General features: G+C 45.2%; 1 protein-coding gene and 1 non-coding gene across 6 annotated transcripts in view; both read right to left on the bottom strand.

Moving 5' to 3' along the window:
- GAS7 (growth arrest specific 7) overlaps positions 1–21,063 on the bottom strand; it is a 287,340-nt gene that overhangs the window by 114,417 nt on the left and 151,860 nt on the right. Inside the window, exon 1 of one of the 5 annotated variants that reach the window (XM_049861526.1) lies at positions 17,243–17,424. The exons of the other annotated variants lie outside the window; for them this stretch is intronic. Within the exon in view, the coding sequence (XP_049717483.1) occupies positions 17,243–17,266 (24 nt within the window). The 5' untranslated portion in view covers positions 17,267–17,424. Of the gene's footprint in view, positions 1–17,242; positions 17,425–21,063 lie in introns of those variants that run through there. 5 annotated transcript variants of the gene reach the window in all.
- On the bottom strand, positions 11,728–11,798 carry TRNAG-GCC (transfer RNA glycine (anticodon GCC)). The gene has a single exon. It is a non-coding gene; the product is annotated as a tRNA-Gly (tRNA).

Genomic DNA, 21,063 nt, shown 5'->3' with positions numbered 1-21,063 from the left:
GGAGGGCATGGTTGGCAAACAAACATAGAAAGCACACGTTATTTGTGTAATAATATGGTAATGTTTATAAAATCATGGATTTGGTTTGGTTATGTTTTTCCTATTACGCACTAAAAATAAATATAAATTTAAAAAACATCTCAGTATGATCTAAAATGATCTTACAGACACATCCTTAGTTGTAAGGACGGCATCCTTTGGGAAACACTGCTTCCCACTGTGTAAAATTATCAAGCACCATCCGTGAAAAAGTCTAGGAGGTTCTTTTAATCCCAGAAAACCAAACTTGAATTGCCTACTGACCACACACCCGCAGCTGCAGGACTCATCCCCAGGTATCTGTCCAAATCGTCACTAGAAGGCCCAGGAGGACAGTAAAGGCACACAAGGAGGACTTGCCATGGTCAAGGGCACCTAATGGAAGTCCAGGGAAGCCTCTGCCAACTGCCTATGAAACTAGCAATAAGAGGGAAAGGATACAAAGAAGAAAAGATAAAACTCATTCAAACTTAAAAAACAAAAACAAAACAAAACAAACTGATGGACAATCAGAATCTGGGGGAAAAACCTCCAGAATCACTAGGCCAGTGAAGCAGAATAAACTTTACAAAATGCCATCGTCTGTCTCTGATGTGAGACGTGAGATGTGCACAGACCAGGAATCTGAGCAGCCACCCCTCTATTGCACAGATGCTATGTGAAGACAGCTCCTCCCTCCCCAGCACCCATTCAGACCCAGCAGCTCCCAGAACACAGACAGCAGGAAGTGTATACAGCAGGGGTGAAAACCATTCTGAAAGGTAAGGATCCCACAGGCCTAACTCAGGGAATGCCCTGGAAGCAGTGATGGGGAACTGTCTTTTTTTTTTTTTTTTTTTAATGAATTCTATCAGTTCAGAATTCCAGAGAGCCAGGCAGTAAAACAGCAACACACCAGGTGAAAGCCAACTTGAAAACAGGAACTGGACTGGGAAATGTATGCATCATGGAACCTACAGTTAAGTAGCTATGAGAAGAATTCAACTTTACCCCAGTGGACAGAGCAGCAACACCAATGACTATCCGCTGGTGTGTGCAAAGGCTATAGAGATCCTGGAGTCCTTGGGTGGTGCCAACAGTTCACGTGCTTGGCTGCTAACCACAAGGTTGGAGATTCGAGTCTATCCAGGGGTACCTCAGAAAACATGCCTTGCAATCTACTTCCAGAAAACCCTGTGGAGTGCAGTTCTACTCTGACACACGTAGGGTTGCCAGGAGTTTGAGTGGACCCCACAGTAACTGTTTGTTTGCTTGCTTTTTGAAATAGAGATTCTGCTTCGTTGAAGAATGATTAAAGAAAAAGAACAAAACAAACAAGGATGAGAAAACATCACCCTGAAGGCTCAAGGGAAGTGCGCATCTCAGAAAATAATTCAGAAGACAATGTTAGGAAGCTGCTCGAACGCAAGAAGCTGTGTGATTTCTTTGAAAGAGGAACAGAAAATCATAATGGAAAAAAAAAATCCCAAAATAAAAAGGATGATACAAAGAAGAAAATGGATGAGGTAAGGATTATACAGAAATTGTTAACTCAAATCCACATTAGTAGTTGCAGATAACTAAAAATATACAAAGTTAAAAATCAGGTGTGGGCAGTGAACTGCGGGGTAGTACCCCAACAGTGCAAAGAAAAAAAGGAAGTAAACAGTCAACAAATATTTAAGAAGTATTCCATTAGAAAAAACCAGAATAGATTAATGTCAATAATCAACTGCAAATAAAAAATAACAATTAAAAAAAAAAAACACAACACACAAACAGGCAAAGAGAACAGGTTATGTAGGAAATCAGTTTTGCCTCAGGCTTCTCCTCTACCGCACTAATGGCTGGAGGACACGTCCACTGGAATAAAAACTCCATAAGGCAGGGATTCTGTTTTGCTCGCTGCTACATCACAGTACCTACAATGGGGCCTGGCATCTCCCCTCAGGAACATCAAGGGCAACATGAAGACACATCCCACTGAAATCAAAGGGTTATGTGGACACAGTCATTGTTTTTGCTCACTGCTGTTGGTTTTCACAATAAATATTTGTCAAATGACTGAACAAACTGAGCTGCAAATATGTTTCTACCTGAACATTTGTGATTCAAGGAGATATCCAGGCAAGTCCAATTAACACTTCATGTATGCAAGAAACAGGAAGGTTCTCTTATGCATGCAAGTGACGATACCAGCAAGTGAAAATACCACCGTTTACTTACTCTCTAGGCACCGAGAGACAAATGAAAATTAGGATGACAATTGGGAAGTAATGATATAAAGGCATTTGTTAGTCATTTCTTAGTGTAGACCCCAAACTGAGAAACTCACCAGGCTTGTGTGCTGTCTGGTGAGTTTTCCCTTTTGGGGGAGAAACTTGGTAACCTATTATTTCCCTCAGCTCCTCTCTTCTGCTTCTAATCCCTTCCTGGAACCAGGATACACATTTCTCCTACAACGTTCTTCCAGCCACAGGGCAGATGAAGCCTCCGGCCACGTCTGAGAAGCACCTACAACAGGAGCTGGTGCTGCTCTTTCTGTTCAGGCACGTGCTAACCCTGGTTGAACTATTCAAGCTTTGGGGATACTGTGCTGGGAGATTTACCAAACAAAGGGTCTTTGTTTCCTCTCCCCACCAAAGCAAGGCTGTGCTGTATAAGGCACCCAGAATGGCCATTTGCTTTGCCAAGGAGCTTGAGTAATGATTTTCTGCATATTTAGAACTCAGACTGCATGAACTGAGTTTTTTATTTCATTTTTTTTTTTAATCAGGAAAGACTAATAAACCACCCAGTGGCTGATGTTTTCTGTCATCAACACCCTCTTTATATCATCGTCTCTCTAAGATTTGTTCCTGCTTTAAAAATCGGAGCGTGCAGTATGAGCTCAACTATGGAAAATCATGCCTTCCACACAGAAGTGTCTATAGAGGCTGTTACTGTATTGTGGGATTCCTCTGGCTTTTTAAGCTGTATTTGTTCTATTACATTTTAAATTTTCTTTCTTTTTAAAAATTACTTTTACAATCGGGAAAACACACCCCCCCTCAAAAAAAATCAGAATATACAATTCTAACTCTACCATTGGATCCCTATTACCTGTACACAGCAAAAAAAAAAAAAAAAAAAAGGAAAAGAATCTCAAATATTTTTTTTCTTTTTTCTGCTTTTGTGTATTTTCCAAGTTTTCTATAATGGACATATTAATTTTAATGCACTATTTTTAATTTTTTATTTATTTTCTATTACAAGCTAACGCAAGAATACTGTTGTTGTTGTTGTTAGCCCATTAAGTCAATTGTGACTCATGGAGACTCCACGTGTTGCAAAGCAGAACTGTACTCCATGGGACTTTCAAAGCTGTTACCTTTCAGGGGCAGATAACCAGGCCTGTCTTCTGAGTCACCTCTGGGTGGGTTCGAACTACCAACCTTTCCGTTAGTAAATGAGCACTTCGCCATTTGCACCACTGAGGGACTCCTAACGTACAAATATAGCCTTATTAAAACTTTTTTAAAAATGCCCATAAAATCCTCATGACATACCCCATCTCTCTCACATACCACCCCCTAAAATGACCACTGTTTAGGAGTCATTGTATTATCTTTAAAATGACAAGAAGACTGGGGGGGAGGGGCTTTACTTTTAAGAAAATTAAGGGAATTAAGGCAAAATAGCAAGATAAAAGAACTTTCTCAGCCAATGCAAGGCTGTCAAAGAAATTAGAGGTAGAAGGAACTTTATAGGTCATCTAACTCCACCTTGCAATTTTACAGATGAGGAAACTGAGGCCCAGAGATGGATAGGAAATTGGGTGCCGTGTGTTCCCGGTCCTACAGAGCTCCCTCCTTCTCACTCTTTGGTTGCCCTACACCTTGGTGCTGACGTTCCCATCATGGCTAGAGGACCACCACATGCTAAGATGACACAAGAGAAGCCAAAGCCCCACTTAGGACTGCTCCCCCCCAGGCCGACTCCAACACCTCTCCATCAGCCCAGCTCTGTTTCACCGAGAGCTACTTCCCATCTGCTGCGGCAGCGATCCCTGGGAAGGAAGGGGACCCAGGGAAGAAACATTTGTGCACACGAGAGGAGTGAAGTCATAAACGCACTCTATTTTTCCTTTTGGCAAGTCCTCTTCTGCCTATTTTTTTCTGCTCATGGAGGTACAAAGCTCCATTCAAACAAGGGGGCCTGTTCCAGAGGGTTCCAGAGACTCCTAGAAACTACAGCATCCATTCTGCCACCAGAGTTCCCAAAATAAGGTGTGCACAGATGGCTTGGGGAGAGGGTGAAAACAAGAACAGAAGACACAACACCTGCAAATCACTCAGCAGACCACAGCCTCCCATTTGCTTGCTCCCAAACCCAGTTTCGAATCTTCAGCCAGGCAGAAAGGAAGCTCAGACCATAGGCTCCAGGGCTTGCCAGTTGTCATCAAGTCAATTCTGACTCATGGTGAGAGAGTAAAACTGTGTTCCACAGTGTTTTCGATGGATGATTTGGGAAGTAGATCTCAAAGCTTTTCTTGCAAGATGCCCTGGGGAGTCTAGAACCTCCAATTTTTCAGCAAGCAGCAAAGCAAGTTAACTGTCTGCACCACCTGGGGGATTTAGGTTCCCGGGTTTACTGCCCATATGGTCTTGGGCAAGTCACTTCACCCCTCTGAACCTCAGTTTTGTGTGTATGTGTGTTTCCACATATAAAACTGAAATACCATCACCTTTTTTTTTTTTTAGTAAACTACTGTAAGGATAAAAGAAAGGGACAGAAACTTATGGTAGGTACTCTACAAATACTAGCTTTGCCCCGGACCCCCCCATGCTTGTAAGTCACTGAACACCCCTGAGGAAAAGTATCGCTGCGGTCGGCACCGCTGAGTCACTCACTGCACTGCTGGGGGTTTTCCCAGCAGCCCAGGCGAAACTCTGCTTTCTTATACATAGCGAGCTGATCAGAAGAGCAGAGGAAGGGCAGGTGACGTGGACAATGACAAGGCTGGAATTTAGTGAATCAGCAGAAAGGGCCAATAACCTATGGGGTCCACAAGACCCAAGTCCTTGGGGTCAGCTCGAAAGCTGAGGAGTCCTGGCAAACCAGATCAAGAAACAACATGGTCCTCAGCCAAGAGCTGCAAACCAACCAACACAAGGCCACAGGTGACCTTCCTGGAGTGGCCTGCATATGCCTCCATTTGAACTATATTGCCGCGTGCAGGGACATCCCAAGAGAACACACTCCTTTATCTCAGGTTCCTAAAAATGAGACAGGCTGGATAATAGCACACAGGGTCAAGTTTCTTTCTCCCACCACTGCATGTCCCCAAAGATAATTCCACGGCCTCTACTTCAGCATTGTTGTTGTTGGCTGCCATCACGTCACCCCCACTCAGGGTGACCCCACGCACAACAGGATCAGATGGTTCTGATCCACACGTTTTCACTGGCTGTTTTTTGGAAGCAGATCACCAGGCCTTTCTTCGTAGTCTGTCTTAGTCTGCAAGCTCTGCTGAAACCTGTTCGGCATCGTAGCAATACCCAAACCTCCACTGACAGAGAGGGGATAGTCCGCTATCAGGTCTTAACCTTTGCTGCTGTTCTGAAGTACTGTCCGTCTATTGTGGGCCAATAGCTTTTACACAAGGAGCCCTGGTGGCGAATTGGTTACGTGCTCGGCTGCTAGCCGAAAGGTTGGTAATTTGAACCCACCAGCCACTCTACGGGAGAAAAAAAAAACTGAGAATCTGTTTCTGTACCATATGGGGCAATTTTACTTTGTCCAACAGGGTTGCTAGAAGCCCTAGTGGTACAGTGGTTAAGCACTTGGTTGCAACCAAAAAGTCGGTGGTTCGAAGCCACCAGTCACTCTGCAGGAGAAAGATGTGGCAGTCTGCTTCTGTAAAAGATTTACAGCCTAGGAAACCCCGTGGGGCAGTTCTACTCTGTCCTACGGGGTCACCATGAGTCAGAATTGACTGGATGGCAAAGGGTTAGGTTTGGTTTACAGGGTTGCTATGAGTCAGAATCAACTCATACAACGGTTTTTGTACAGACTAATGTATCTGATCCTTATGAGAACGTCGGAAGGGAAGTATTATTTTCATTTTATATTTGAGGAAACGGAGGCTCAGAGCATCTTGTGACTTGCCCAAGGCCTTACAACTAACAAGACATAGCATTAATTTGAACCCAATTATTCTGTCTGTGGAGCTGCTGGGTAGTACAAATGGTTAGCATGCTTGGGCTGCTGACCAAATGGCTGGAGGTTTGAGTCCACCCAGAGGCACCTCAGAAGAAAGGTCTGGCAACCTACTTCCAAAGAATCAGCAATTGAAAACCCTATGGAGCAGAGTTCTACTCTGACACACACAGGGTTGCCATGAGTGAGAATCAACTCAAAGGCAATTGGTTGGTTTTGGTTCTGCCTCTGGTTAATTCTCCCCTCGGCCGCCCTCCCATTCCTCCACTGCACCTGGGACTCCCCTTCAGGGTCTCAGAATCCTCTATCAAAAGGCAAACACTCCAGGAGGGAAGTTACAGTTGAAGCCGCCTGAGTCTAGTCCCCAATTATCAATTTCACAGGCTGGAAAGTAATCGCTGATTGCCAGCAGGGACCCTCATTAGCTGGTGGGAGAGGTCCCAGGTGGGAGAACAGAATTGTTAAGAGGCTGGGTAGCAAAGTGCCAAGATAAGCAATTTCCACAGCAGAGTGCCCTGACCAGCAGCCACAAGTCTCATGACTCCCTAGAACAATGCCAGCTGAATGCCACAAACAGAGTAATGTGAGCAGGGTTATTCTGCAGCAGCAGAGCTCAAAGTTCCGGCAACCAGCCCCTATCCACCCGTCCGAAGCCCGAAGTAGAGGAAGTCACACTGGCCTATGGGCACTCAGTCGCCCTGAAGCCTCTCTGGCTGAGGCTGAGTTCTGGAAGCCTCAGACTCTCCACTCCGGACTTAGTTTGTGTGGTGGTCCAGGCTCCTCACTCTTGGCTGTCTTCTAGGAAGGGCATCCCCACCCTGCCCTGACTTCCCATCCCACCTGTGCTGGGCCACTCCTCACCTCCATACCTGTTCCTGTGGTGACATCCTACAGTGAGGTGTTATCACCCCTGCTAGTCTGACTCCCACTCACATCTGGGCCCAGACACAGGGAATGCAGCCACTAAACGGATGCTGAATAGGTGGTATTCTCCCTAGTCTCTGTGTAGCATCTGTCAGCCCACCTGAAAAGTGGCCTCACTGGGGTCACCAGGCACCAAGAGTATGGGTAAAGGAAAAGAGGGAGACCAGAAGGCAAAGGCCTAAGCACAGCTGTCTTAGTTTCCTAGAGCTGCTGTGATGAAATGAGCTCCTTTATGTGGCCTTTTGCCTTGGTTCTTCGGAAAAAATTGTTTTAGAGATTTTCCTCCTAAGCCCTGAGGCGTTACCTTTGCCCCAGTTTTCTACCCCAAAGGGTTTGTTACTTTTGTCCAGGTTGATTGACATTTCCTGGGTAAACTCTAAACAATTTGTAGTTTCATACTTTTTGTCTGGCCCTTGGCTGCAGCCTGCTCTCTGATTGGTCTATTTTACACATTTTGCAGGGATTGGTCAATATACTTATGTAAATGAAGTGACTATAGCCTACTATGCAAATAACGTGTCTGTGGCCAATTGAGAAGGGACCAGTCAGTGGCCCTGGTGGGAGGGCCATGCCTTGAAATCAACCAAAACCAAACCCACTGCCAACGAGTCGATTCTGACTCATAGTGACCCTATAGGACAAAGTAGAACTGCCTCATAGAGTTTCCAAGGAGTGCCTGGTATATCCAAACTGCCAAACTTTTGGTTAGTAGTAGTAGCTCTTAACCACTATGCCACCAGGGTTTCCTGAAATTGACGAGGAGTTTGCTTATATACGCAACCAACCCCATAGAGGTGAGTAGACAGAAGGAGAAGGAAGAAGGAAGAGAGGAGAGAGAAGCAGCAGAGAGAGAGGAGGCAAGAAACCACCTAAAACAGCTGTAACATGCACCAAGAGCTGTAACAGCAAAGACAGCGAGAGCAGCACAAGGAGCCCTGCAGCAGAGCCGCTGGCAAGGAGGCTGAAGGCAGAGAGGCCTGTCTTGAGGGGGCCCAGAGGAGGCCTTCATGGCTGAGAGGGAGCACGCACAACAGAGGGAAGGGTCTGCAGGCCTGCACAGCCGGCCGAGAGGAGCTGAGAGAACTGTTCTGCACAGAAGGGAGGGATGTGTTCTCCACTTCGGGGGCTTGCAGACTTTACCTATATGCCTTCTGAGCCTAAGCTGTATCCTGTTACTTCCCTAATAAACTACTTAACTGTAAGTATGGTCTGTGAGTTCTGTGTGGCCACTGCAATGGATTATTCAACCCAGACGAGAAGTGGAGAGTGCCATGCGAGAGATGCCTGGTACCAGAATTGGTAAAAAAAAAATGGTTGGAGGGAAGAGGTATTCCTGGCCTCCCCCTCATAGGAACCAGCCTTGGGCTGATCTTGATTTTCATTATCCCCCTGAAGTTAGACAGTGTCTGAGTTACTCAGCACTGCCGTAACAGAAATACACGTGGATGGCATTAACAAAGAGAAATTTATTTTCTCAGTCTAGTAGGTTACAAGTCCAACTTCACGGCATCAGCTCCAGGGGAAGGCCTTCTCTCTGTCAGCTCTGGAGGAAGGGTTCCCCTGCTCAATGAGCTTCTCAGGTGCAGGGACCCAGGTCCAAACGACGCACTCTGCTCCTGGTTCTGCTTTCTTGGTAGTATGAGGTCCCCAACTTTCCACTTGCTTCCCTTTCGTTTTATCTCTTGAGTGATAAAAGGTGGTACAGGCCACATCTGAGGGAGACTCCCCTTACATTGGATCAGGGAGGTGACCTGAGTAAGGATGGTGTTACAATCCTACCCTAATCCTCTTAACATAAATAACAATCACAAAATGGAAGACAGCCACACAATACTGGGAATCATGGCCTAACCAAGTTGACATATTTTTGGGGGTACACAATTCAATCCATGACGTTCTACCCTTTGGCCCCACCCCAAATCACATCCTTGTAACATGCAAAACATATTCACCCCGTCGTATCATAGCAAAAGTCTTAGCTACAAGTCCAAAACCCAAAGAATTCCTCTTCATCTGTGAAATCAAGAACACAAGTTATCTGCTTCCAAGGGTACAATGGCAGAACAGGCAAAAGCTAGATATTTCCATTACAAATGGGAGAAACTGAAGAGAAAGAAGGCATAACAGGTACCAAGCAAGCCAACAGAACACATTACATTGGCCCTCAAGGCTTTGAAAATAATCCTCTGTTCTCTGAGACAATTTACACAATAACCCTGTCCTCCAGACTCCGGGTGTTGGCCACACTCTCCAGATTCTGAGTGAAGGCCCCTCGGCCCTAGGCTTCAGCTCCACCTTCCAGGCCCACTGCGACAGCAACTCTGCTCCTTCGGCTTTAGGCGCACAATTCTCCTAGTCCATCTGAGTGGCAACTCCACCCTTAGAAACACCAGAGGCCTTGGCTCCACCCTTTGAAACCCCAGAGGTCCTGGCCATACCTTTTGAGACTGAGGCAGCTCAACTTCTTGTGTTCCTTGTCTCTTCAGCTTCTGCTTCCTGGTTTCTTGCCCTCTCAGCTCCTTGCGCCTCACACCTGCATCTGCCCTGCTGGGGCAAGTGTTCCAAAGCTCTGTAGCTCACCGATAAGTGCCTGGAGGCACCCCGCTCCACCAGGAAGCCTCTTGCGCACAGGCACTCAGCTTTCTTGCTCCTTGGGTCGGCTCCAGTTCCATCTTGCTCTGGTCTTCTGCTGCTACTTCTCTGCCACTGCAGGTTCTCTGCTGCTGCTGGCCCTCTGTCGCTGCTGCTCCTGTATTCAGTTTCAAAACCACTTCCACATTTTAGGTATCTGTTAGAGCGGCACCCCACACTCTCTGTACCAAATTCTGTCTTAGTCACCTAGTGCTGCCATAACAGAAATACCACAAGTGGATGGCTTTAACGAAGAGAAATTTATTTTCTCACAGTCTACTAGGTTGCAAGTCCAAATTCAGGGCGTCAGCTCCAGGGAAGGCTTTCTCTCTGTGTCGGCTCTGGAGGAAGGTCCCCAATCTTTCCCTGGTCTTAGAGCTTCTCAGGCGCGAGGACCCCATGTCCAAAGGACGCGTTCCGCTCCTGGCGCTACTTTCTTGGTGGTGTGAGGTCCCCCTGGCTCTCTGATTGCTTCTATCTTTTACATCTCAAGAGATTGCCTCAAGACACAATCTAATCCTGTAGGTTGACTCCTGCCTCACTAACACAACTGCCACCCAACCTCCCTCATTAACGTTACAAAGGCAGGATTTACAACACACGGGAAAATCACACAATACTGGGAACCATCATGGCCCAGCCCAACTGATGCACACATTTTTGGGGGGATGTAAGTCAATCTATGACAGACGGGTTCCGATGCTACAACCATTTCACAGCTGCTGTAACTCAAATAATGTAAATGGGTGTCTTTAAAGAGCAGAAATCTTATTTTTTCACAGGTTAGGAGGCTAGAAGCCCAAATTCAGGGCACCAGCTATAGGAGGAAGACTGTCTCAGTCGGCTCTAGGACAAGATCGTTGCCTCTTTTTCACCTTCTTTTTTTTTTTTTTTTATGGACCCAGAGTTTCTAAGTTCCTTGGTGACCTTGACGTAGCATCTACTGCCGCCACACCCACCCCTCTTACGCTCACTTCTGTCTCTAATCTGCTGTTTTTATAACTTAGAAGTGATTACAGTCCACCCTCAGTAGCCATAAGTCTTACATTTAAGGATTCAACCAATCGCGGATGGAAAATATTTTTTTAAAAGTTACCCGTGCACCATGTAGCTAGACCTACGATGGTTATATCTGTACTGAACATGCCATTTTCTCTTGTCATTATTCCCTAAACAATACAGTATAACAGCTGCTTACATAGCATTTACACTGTATTGGGTGTTATAAGTAATCTAGAAATGACTTAAAGTGCACAAGAAGATGTGTGTAGGTTATATGCAAATACTACACCATGTTATATAAGGGACTTGAGCATCCTCGGATTTGGGTACCTACGGGGGTCCTGGAACCAATCCCCTGCAGATGCATAGAGAGGACTGTAAAAAAAAAAATTTTTTTTAAAAGATCAATGGCTTGACTGTTGTTGTTAGTTGTTAGTTTAGGACACCATCTACATTGATATGGCCTCCTTAACAAGGAAAAATTTCCAAACAGGATTATATCCTTACGTACATAAAAAAAAAAACCAAACCCACTGCGCTGGACTCAAATCGACCCTGTAGGCCAGAGTAGAACTGCCTGCCCCATAAAGTTTCCAAGGAGCACCTGGTAGATTCGAACCGCCTACCTTTTGGTTAGCAGCCGTAGCTCTTAACCACTATACCACCAGGGTTTCTTCTATATGTATAGGGGTTCCACAGTTGGGGAGACACAATTCAACACATAACAACAGCCCACACATGAGAAGTCTCGGACACTTAAATGATTCCAGGGGCCCTCAAAACACAAATGAATGAAGAGGGCCAGGAGGAAAAAAAAGATCAGTGGCTTGGTCGTTGTTGTTGTTAGCTGCCGTCCAGTCGACTCCGACTCATGGTGACCCTATGTGTGCAGAGTAGAACTGCTCCCTAGGGCTTTCAAGGCTGTGATGTTTCAGAAGCGTGCACATGAGGTACACTGGCCAGGAATCAAACCTGGGTCTCCAGCGTGGCAGGCAAGAATTCTACCACTGAACCACCAATGGCCCCTCTGCTCTGGGCCTCAGGATGGTAGAAAATGCCGGTAAGTGCTGGCATCTTTCCATACTCTACCCATCTGTATTTCTTTGTAAAGGCCCAGTCATCTAAAGCCGTGGCTCTCCCATTTTAACATGGATCAGAAGGACTGTTAAAACAGATTGCTGGGCCCAATACTTTGCTTTTTTAACAAGTTCCCAAGTGATGCTGCTGCTAGTTGTTCAGGCACCACACTTTCAGAAATAGGCTCTCTAACATCTTCTTGGAAAACGTGGAACTCTTATTTTCCCTCTTTTCATAGACATGGATGCAGGAAATACCTCATTCTTCCTCCAATCATAATAAGAACATCATAAGTGCCATGAATGGCAACTGGTCCACTGTTGGCCTTAGCCCTGGGGAGCAGGAGAGAAGGGTGCAGACTGTGGCTAACTGGAAAATTCACTATACCCACTCTTCACTTGTAGACATGGCTAGGTTCCAAAGACCAGGTCATTGTGCAAAAATCAGCATTATACAAAAGTTATGGTAGCCTAGGCCTAACCAAGACTGAGCTGACTTCGGCCTATAACCATCAAAACCCAAGAGATGATCTGAAACGAATGAAATTGTCTTAATCTTGCAATTCCTGATGGAGGGTGACTACATTATTATGTAACGGCCAAATTATATCACACAGAACTGCCAAATTGCATCATTACATAATTGCCAAGTTATATCATTATATAACTGCCAAACCACTGAGAGTCACGGCTCAGCCAAGATGACATATAACCTCACCCATCACAGCCAGCATTACTCTCGCCTCGCATCCCAGTGTTCGTTACTGTCAGATGTGCATCGGTAATGAGCAAAACAGTTGGACAGTAGATGTTTTACTATCGTCACAAATGCGAAACGTCGGACAACGAGACAGTTGATAAGTGAGAAGCAGGTATGCACTTAACATCAGTGATTGCTGCCATGCGGGGCGTCAGGCTCGGTGTTGCCAAAGCTCCTCCTTTTTTTGGAAGGAAGCTGGAAATCTGAATTTTTAACGTGAAATCTTCTGGCGTTTAGGTGTTGATGGTTGATTCAAAAATGTAGAAGGAAAGCACTGGCCAAAAAAACCAAAAATACAGGTCCGCACTTGATTTAGCCACTGTAGAGCCTCTGGCTTAACTGCCGGAGGTCTGAAGAAGCATGCATTTGACGTGAAGGCTCTCTAGTTTTATAGAGAATTTAATATCGCCACCCTAGACTAAGACTGGAGTACTGGATGGTGCAAATAGTTAACATGCTCAGCTGCTAACCAAAAGGCTGGACGTTCGAGTCTACCCAGGTGACATGGGAGAAAGGCCTGGCAACCTACTTCCGAAAAATCAGCCACAGAAAATCCTATAGAGCGAAGTTCTATTGTGACATTCACGGGCTGGAAATGAGTTGGGGTTGACTCGATGGTCACTGGTAACTGCTGGAACAAGAGATCAACCAGCAATTCTGCCCTCCAGACTTTTCGCCAGAAACCCTGGTGGCGTCGTGGTCAAGTGCTACGGCTGCTAACCAAAGGGTCAGCAGTTCGAATCCGCCAGGCGCTCCTTGGAAACTCTATAGGGCAGCTCTACTCTGTCCTATAGGGTCGCTATGAGTCGGAAGCGACTCAACGACAACGGGTTTGGGCTTTTTTTTTGTATGCTTTTGGCCAGGACCTTTTACTACCAACACCTTCTGGCAGGTGTAGCTGCATGCCAGCTTCCAGTGTACCTGTGCACCCTCCCCAGTGGCTGCAAGCCTGTGGCCAACCCCCTCCCTGCCCAGAGCTGTGCTCCTCCAGCCTGGGCCTCACCTTCCTTGGACAGCAGAAAGCACAGAACAAGGCTTCTGGGAAGAAGAGACCCTGGAAAGCTTGTCCTACTCAGTCTGCGGAAACAGGAGCACTCCATCACCTGGTGAGAAGGTTCAAAAGGGGAGGAGGTACAGGAAGAAGCTGACAGGTTAAGAACGAGGCATGGCCCACCAGCAGGAGAGAGATGCAGAGAGATAGGCAGAGGCAGAGGCAAAGCTGTGCACTAAGCAGAGTGTGAAAGAAGAGGGACTGGGAAACCGAGGACAGTGGAAGCCAGGCACAGCAGCCCGGGGAGGACAGATACACGCTCGCGGGGTCTGAAGGTGAGATGACACAGTCTTCACAGACAGCAGAGGAATTCCCACAGTGCGGCAATGAAAACCCTATGGAGCAGAATGATCCAATACTATTGTACATGAGATCGCCACAAGTCAGGTGCAACTCAAGGGCTGTTAAGCACAACAACAAAGCAAGCAGCTGGAAGTCAGCACCCTTGGAACACTGGGGATGGTTCTTCCCTCCTAAGAGGGGGTGGTATTCAAACGCTAGGACCCAGGGGTACCAGGAAGGTGTGTTCGGGAACCACAAGAATGAGAGTGGAGCCATGTGGGCAGCCGCTCCAAGAATGGTGGGCGTTCTTCTCAACTTGCTCACAGGGAGCCTTTCTCTTGGCCTGAGATCACTGAGAGAAAGGGCAGCCCCCTCCAGGTCCCCAGACCTCACCCTGCCCAACTGATTGGTTTGTTCCTGTCTGTGTGGAACACTGGGCTGCATTAACTCCTCAAAATGATACATACTTGCAAGGGCAGACATTGTGTGATCCCACTAATCTGAAACACTGACAGGAAACACCTTGAACTGGCAAAGGCATAGAGACAGCAAGACAGTGGTTACCAGGGGCTGGGGGAAAAGAGGAGTGGGGAGTAAATACTTAATGGGGACAGAAATTCTGCTTAGAGGTTATGGAAATAGAGAATGGTGATGGCTGCACGATATTATGAATGAAAGTAAGGCCAGTGAATTGTACGCTTAAAAATGGATGAACCTAGAAAACAGCATGCTGAGTGAAATGAGTCAAAAAAGGAAAATATTGTATGATTCCACTCACAGGAAACATCTAGAATAGGCAAGTGTATAGAGACCTATGGGAAAGTAGAGGGTCAGCGAAAGAGAGGAACAACCTTGATGAGATGGACGAACGCAGTGGCTGCAACAATGGGCTCAAACATAGCAGGGATTGTGAGCATGGCGAAGGACCGGGCATTGTTCTGTCCTGTCGCACACAGCGTCGCTATGAGTCAGAACTGACTCGATGGCACCTAACAACAACAACAGAGTCAGACGAGGTGGGGGAAAGACTCATTTCTCAGGGGCCACTGGGCTTCTGTCAAGGGTAATGGAAAACTCTGGAAACAGATAACGATGATGGCTGAACGACATGATGGAAGCGATTTAAAATGTCACTGAATTGCACGTGTAAAAAATGCTGAAATAGCAAATAATTTGTTACATATTTATCACCACAAAAACAAAATAAGCAAGGAAATGTAAAAAAAAAATGGTTAAAACGGCAATTTTTATGCTATATATATTTTACCCCCCCCCCACCAAAAAAAAGTGATGTTTGCCCATAGCTCCTCCATTCAAAAACTCTTCCTACTGTAGATTTCCCAGGTTTTCCTTCCATTGGCAGGACAGCATTTGGGCTCACTTGCCACCACTCAAGCTAGCACTTTTCAAACTTTTTTTGACCCACAGTCAAGAACTCATTTTACTTTACAACCCAGTATACACACAAATCAAATGTTTCTTGTGACAGCATTTGCCCTTGTCACCTGCAATACATGATAATATCCTTCCATTTGGTTCTCATGCTGGTTGACCCCAATTACATTAATTGCATAGTTTGTGACTCACGGTTCAGAAAGCACCCCTTTACCTGGCCCCAATCTACTTTTTTAGAATATGCTTTTTCATCTCCTTTTCAATCAAAAATGTCTACAAAGGATTCCCTTTGCTATTCTTTTCCTGACCCACCCAGTAGCAGCGACTACTCCCAACTCTAAATCTCCCAGCCCCTCGGGACTATCTACGAACCACCTGTCACTCACGGGCACTCAGTATAACCGTACACACTTTCTCTTTCCAAGAACAGGATCTAAGTCTCTGGATCCAACGCCCTCAAGTATCTGGTGATTACGTGATGTGATACAAGACGAAGCCCAAATTAGACAAAGAACTATAAAATTGTAATGCATTTTGCAACACGCCAAGAAACTCAGCCTTCAGAGAACACTTCTGGTGCAGCTAAACTCTTCCGATCCCAGTGCCACCCCCCTCACCTGCCACCCCCCGAGCTGGGAGAACAGAGCTGTGGTCTGACATTTATATAACTTATGGTTTACCAACATCTTTACCCTTGAATACATCACACCTCTATCACGGCCTGGGCACTGTCTTGGGTGGGTTCATATATGCTATGATAGTTATTCAAGATAACAGTGCTAAAGCCTCTCACCCCCGCCCCCGCCCCCCCCCCCCAAAAAAGCTGCCTTGGAGTCAAGTCTGACTCATAGCAACCCCTGTGCGTCCAAGCAGAACTGTGCTTCACGGGGTTTTCAATGGCTGATTTCCAGGAAGTCAATCACCAGGTCTTCGAGAAACTTCAGGGTGAACTCAAACCTCCAACCTTTCAGTTAGCACCTGAGCACTTAACTGTTTGGGCCACCCAGGGACTAGGGGAAAGATATTTATTTAGTACACCTACTGTATGGATGGGGAAATTGAGCTTTAAAAAGTTAACCAAATTGTCACACTGGTAGAAAGTGGCTGAATCCATGTGAATCCAAATTTTTCTAGACTCCAAACTCCACGATCTTTCTGGAAGCCCCATTGGCTTCTGATCAAGTTACATAAGCCTGCATTCAGAACGCCCCCCAGGTACTAGATGAGAAAGGAACACCCCCCCCCCCCCCCCGCCGAGGCACTGCCTTCTTCGCAGCCCATCTACCTCTGGTATGTATACCCAGACAGGTGTACACGTGGCCCTGACTCACGACAGAATGTGCACACGCACAGCACGCATGCGTGAGATCACTGTGGGCCTGGGTTCCAGTCCCACTTTGGTCTCTGGCCTGTCATCTGGTTGATCCAGAGGGACTTCTCCCTCACCTGGAACCTGAGCGAGTTGAACTTGTCGATTCTCAATCTTCAGATTCCTCCTGAAAACTCTGCCTGCACCATTCGGAGTCATTTAGCCCCTACAGGACTGCCCACCCCACATTCGGGGATAAAAATGTTTAAAAAATGCCAAGTAGGGAAGGCAAAGCTCCAGAACAGGAAACCGAGGCAGGTCCAAGGAAAACTCACTTCCCACTGAGCCCATGCCAGATACTTCCCCGGACCTAAATTGCTTTCTCTTCCTTCTGGAACTTTGGGTCACAGTGCAACCCCAATTCTCTGCAGGAATAAGGGCAGGTGGATAGGGTAAATGGGGAAACAGAACCATCACCCTGAATCCCTCCAAAGCAGCACCAAGCCCCAGCCCAGGCTCAGACCCTACCTGATCTGATTGGCTTTGAGCTCCTGAACAAAAGACAGCCACCAGGGTGCTGGATTCCAACTCACCTCAGCCCTGTAGTCCTTCCTCATTCAAATCTGACACGCTGGTCATTTTCTGCTACCACTTCCACATGCACGGCTTCCCCGTGGCATCAGCCAATTCACTGTGCGAAGCAGCATTTATATATAGAAAGTTGCAGCCACGCAGGTTACCATTAAAATAGAGACTTGACGTTGCCGTGGCAACCAAACAAATGATATTCAAAATGAAACAGAAGTACTCTGCAATCGGGAAAGCTTGTCCACAGCCTTCCAGGGCAGCTGCACCCCTTCCCCCGAGGGTGGGTGGGAAGGCCTCTCGAGAAGGGCCTGGTCCTCAGTGAAACTCCTCCTCCCATTAGGTCACTGTCACCCCGTGCACAAGCTCCTTTCTAAAGCCAACTCCTGCCCAGAGCGGACCTGAGGCCAGGACACAGAGGGAGTGTGATTATCTCAGCCAGGTATACCAGCTGGCAGAAAGTCTATTTCTCCAGCACAAAGGGGAAGCAGTCCTGGTGTCATTACCAAGGATGCTTCTGGAAACGAAACTGGCCTTCGTCACTGCCTTCCACAGGCAAACAGCCAAGAGGCAACGAGCAAGCTGTGTGACAACTGGCAGGCTGTGTTACTTCTCTGAGTCTCAAATTTGAAATAAGTGGGGGTTTGTGAGGATGGCCACCACCCATCTATCAGGTTGTCATACTGTGGTGGCTTGCATATTGCTATGATGCTAGAAACTATGCCACCAGTATTTCAAATGCCAGCAGGGTCACCCATGGTGGACAGGTTTCAGTGGAGCGTCCAGACTAAGACAGACCAGGAAGAAAGGCCTGGTGACCTACTTCCAAAAATCAGCCAATGAAAACCCTGTGCTTCACAACATAATACTGTCCAATATAGTGCTGGGAGATGAGCTCCCTAGGTTGGAAGGCACTCAAAATACACGTGGCCACAACAACAGACTCATGCATATAAACTATCATCAAGATGGCAAAGAACCAGGTAACATTTCCTTCTGCTGCACACGGGATTGCCATGAGTTGGAGCCAATTCCACATCAACTAAAAATTAAAAAACTGGGGAGGATGGAGAAGTAGCCTTTCATCTCTGTGATTCTAGGATGTGCATGTTTTCTCCTCTGTCACCTCCTTTTTCTACTTTCCTCTTATTTCCCTATTCCCTGGACCTATGCCTTAGCCCCGCCATGTTTGCCCTGGATATCACAAAAGTTCCCATGCCACACAAGGGCTCCTGGTTCCTAGATCCAGCCCATGCAATAAGCCTCTGTTGCTCTCATTCAACACAGCTGCCATCCCCCAGAAGGCCCACAGCTTTCAAGTCAGAGGCCTGGATTCCAGTCTTTTTGTAAGGGGCCATCCAGAGGCTGAGGAGCCTTGGAAAAGTCTGAGTCCTTCTGAGTCTCATTTACACATTTTTAAATGAGGGATCATCTAGAATGACCCAATAAAAAATACTGACAACACCAAGTGTTGGTAAGAATGCAGAGCAACTGGACCCTTATGCACTGCTAATGGGACTGCAAAATGGTACAGATACTCTGGAGAACAGATGGGCAGTTTCTTAAAAACACCGACTTACCATGCAACTCAGTAATCCCACTTCTAAGTATTTACCCAAGAGCAATAACAATACACATTCCCCCAAAGTCTTACACATGAATGCTCAAAGCACCTTTATCCATAACAACTCTAAAATGAACAATCTAAATAAGACCATCAACAAGGAAATAGTGAACAAACTGTGGTACGTCCATACAATGGAATACTACTTAGCAACAAAAGGAAAAGAACTGCCAATACACAAAACATCAATCTCAAAAGCATTATATTATGTAAATGGACTAAATGATCCAATCAAAAGGCAGAGTGGGAAAATGGATTGAAAAAAAAAAAATGGCCCAACTATATGCTGTTTATAAGAGACACACCTTGAACACAAGGACACAAATAGATTGAAAGAGAAAGGATGGAAAAAAAAATATTCCATGCAAATAACCAAAAGAGAACTGGGGTGGCAATCTTAATACAGAAAAAGTAGACTATAAGACAAAATATGGCAGAGGAGAGAAATATGGATGTTATATAGTGATAAAAGGGTCAATTAATCAAGAAGATTTAAATATACATGTTCTATATATGTTTATTAAGTCTAGTAGGTTCACTGTATCATTCAGGGCTGTTTCATTTTTGATATTCTTTCTAGAGAGTGCATCAGGGCACCTAAATATATAAAACAAACACTGATAGAACTGAAGGGAGAAATAGATAGTACTACAATAATAGTTGGAGGCTTCAATAGACCACTTTCAATATTGGACAGAACCTCTAGAACAAACTGGATAGCCTAGCTGAAATGAACAAATTCATAGAAACACATGACCTACCCAAACTGACTCAAGAGGAAATAGAAAGTTCCAACTGACCTATAACAAGTGAAGAGATGGAATCAGTGATCAAAAACCTCTCAGCAAAAAAAAAAAAAAAAAGCAGCCCTGGACCAGAGAGCTTCACTGGAGAATTCTACCAAACAGTGAGAGAAGAAATGACACCAATATTGTTTAAAGTCTTCCAAAAGATACAGATGGAAGGACTACACCCTAATTCATTCTATGAAGCAAACATAACTCTAATACCCAAATCAGACAAAGATGTCACAAGAAAAGAAAACTATAAGCCAATACCTCTTATGAATATAAATGCAAAAATCCTCAACAAAATAGTAATGAACAGAATCCAACATCATATTAAGAGTCATACACCATGACCAAATGGGATTTATTCCAGGAACGCAGGGATGGTTCAACATTGGAAAATCAATAAATGTAATACACCACATCAACAGAACAAAGGAAAATAACCACATGATCATCTCTATGGACACGGAAAAGCATTTGGTAAAATCTAACACTCCTTCTTGATGAAAACCCTAAAGAAGATTGGAATAGATGAGAAATTCCTCAATATGATTCAGGGCACATATGAAAAGCCAACAGCCAACATTATACTTAATGGAGAAAGACTGAGAGCTTTCCCCTTGAAATCAAAACAAGACAAGGGTGCCTGTTCTCATCGCTTCTACTCAGTTTTGTATTTGAAGTCCTAGCCAGTCAATAAGACAAGAAAGAGAAATAAAACGTATCCAGATTGGAAAAGAGGCAGTAAGATTATCTCTATTTGCAGATGACATGATCCTATATACAGAAAATCCCAGAGCCCACAAGAAAACTTTTAGAGCTAATACAGGTTTTTAGCATAAAAAAAAAAAAAAAATTTTTTTTTTTTTTTAACAAGGTACAAAGGTCAACAAAGAAAAATCAGTTGGATTTCTATACACTAGCAATGAAAAATCTGAAAGGGAAATTAAGGAAACAATTCCATTTACAATAGGGTCTATGAGAATAAAATACCTAGGGATAAATCTAACCAGGGATGTGAAGGACATACAATGAGAGCTATAAAATGTGCTGAAAGAGATTACAGAGAACTTAAATAAATGGTAAGATGTTCCATGTTCATGGATTATAAGACTTAACACTGCTGAAATGTTAATACTACCCAAAGTGATCTATAAACTCAACACAATCCGTATCAAAATTCCAACCGTCTTCTTTACAGAAATGGAAAAACCAATCCTCAATTTTACATGGAATGGCAAAAGTCCCTGAATAGGTAAAACAAGGTTGAAAGAGAGGAACAAAGTAGGACTCACACTTCTTGATTTTAAAACATACTATACAGCTACAGTAATCAAAACAGTCTGGTACTGGTATAACAACAGAAACACAAAGCAATGAAATAGAATTGAGAGTCTGGGAATAAACTCACACA

The sequence above is a fragment of the Elephas maximus genome, chromosome 19, assembly GCF_024166365.1.
Source record: "Elephas maximus indicus isolate mEleMax1 chromosome 19, mEleMax1 primary haplotype, whole genome shotgun sequence".
Classification (NCBI taxonomy): Eukaryota; Metazoa; Chordata; class Mammalia; order Proboscidea; family Elephantidae; genus Elephas; species Elephas maximus.
The sequence above is the reverse complement of the archived record's forward strand: the minus strand, read 5'-3'. Positions and strand labels throughout refer to the sequence as shown.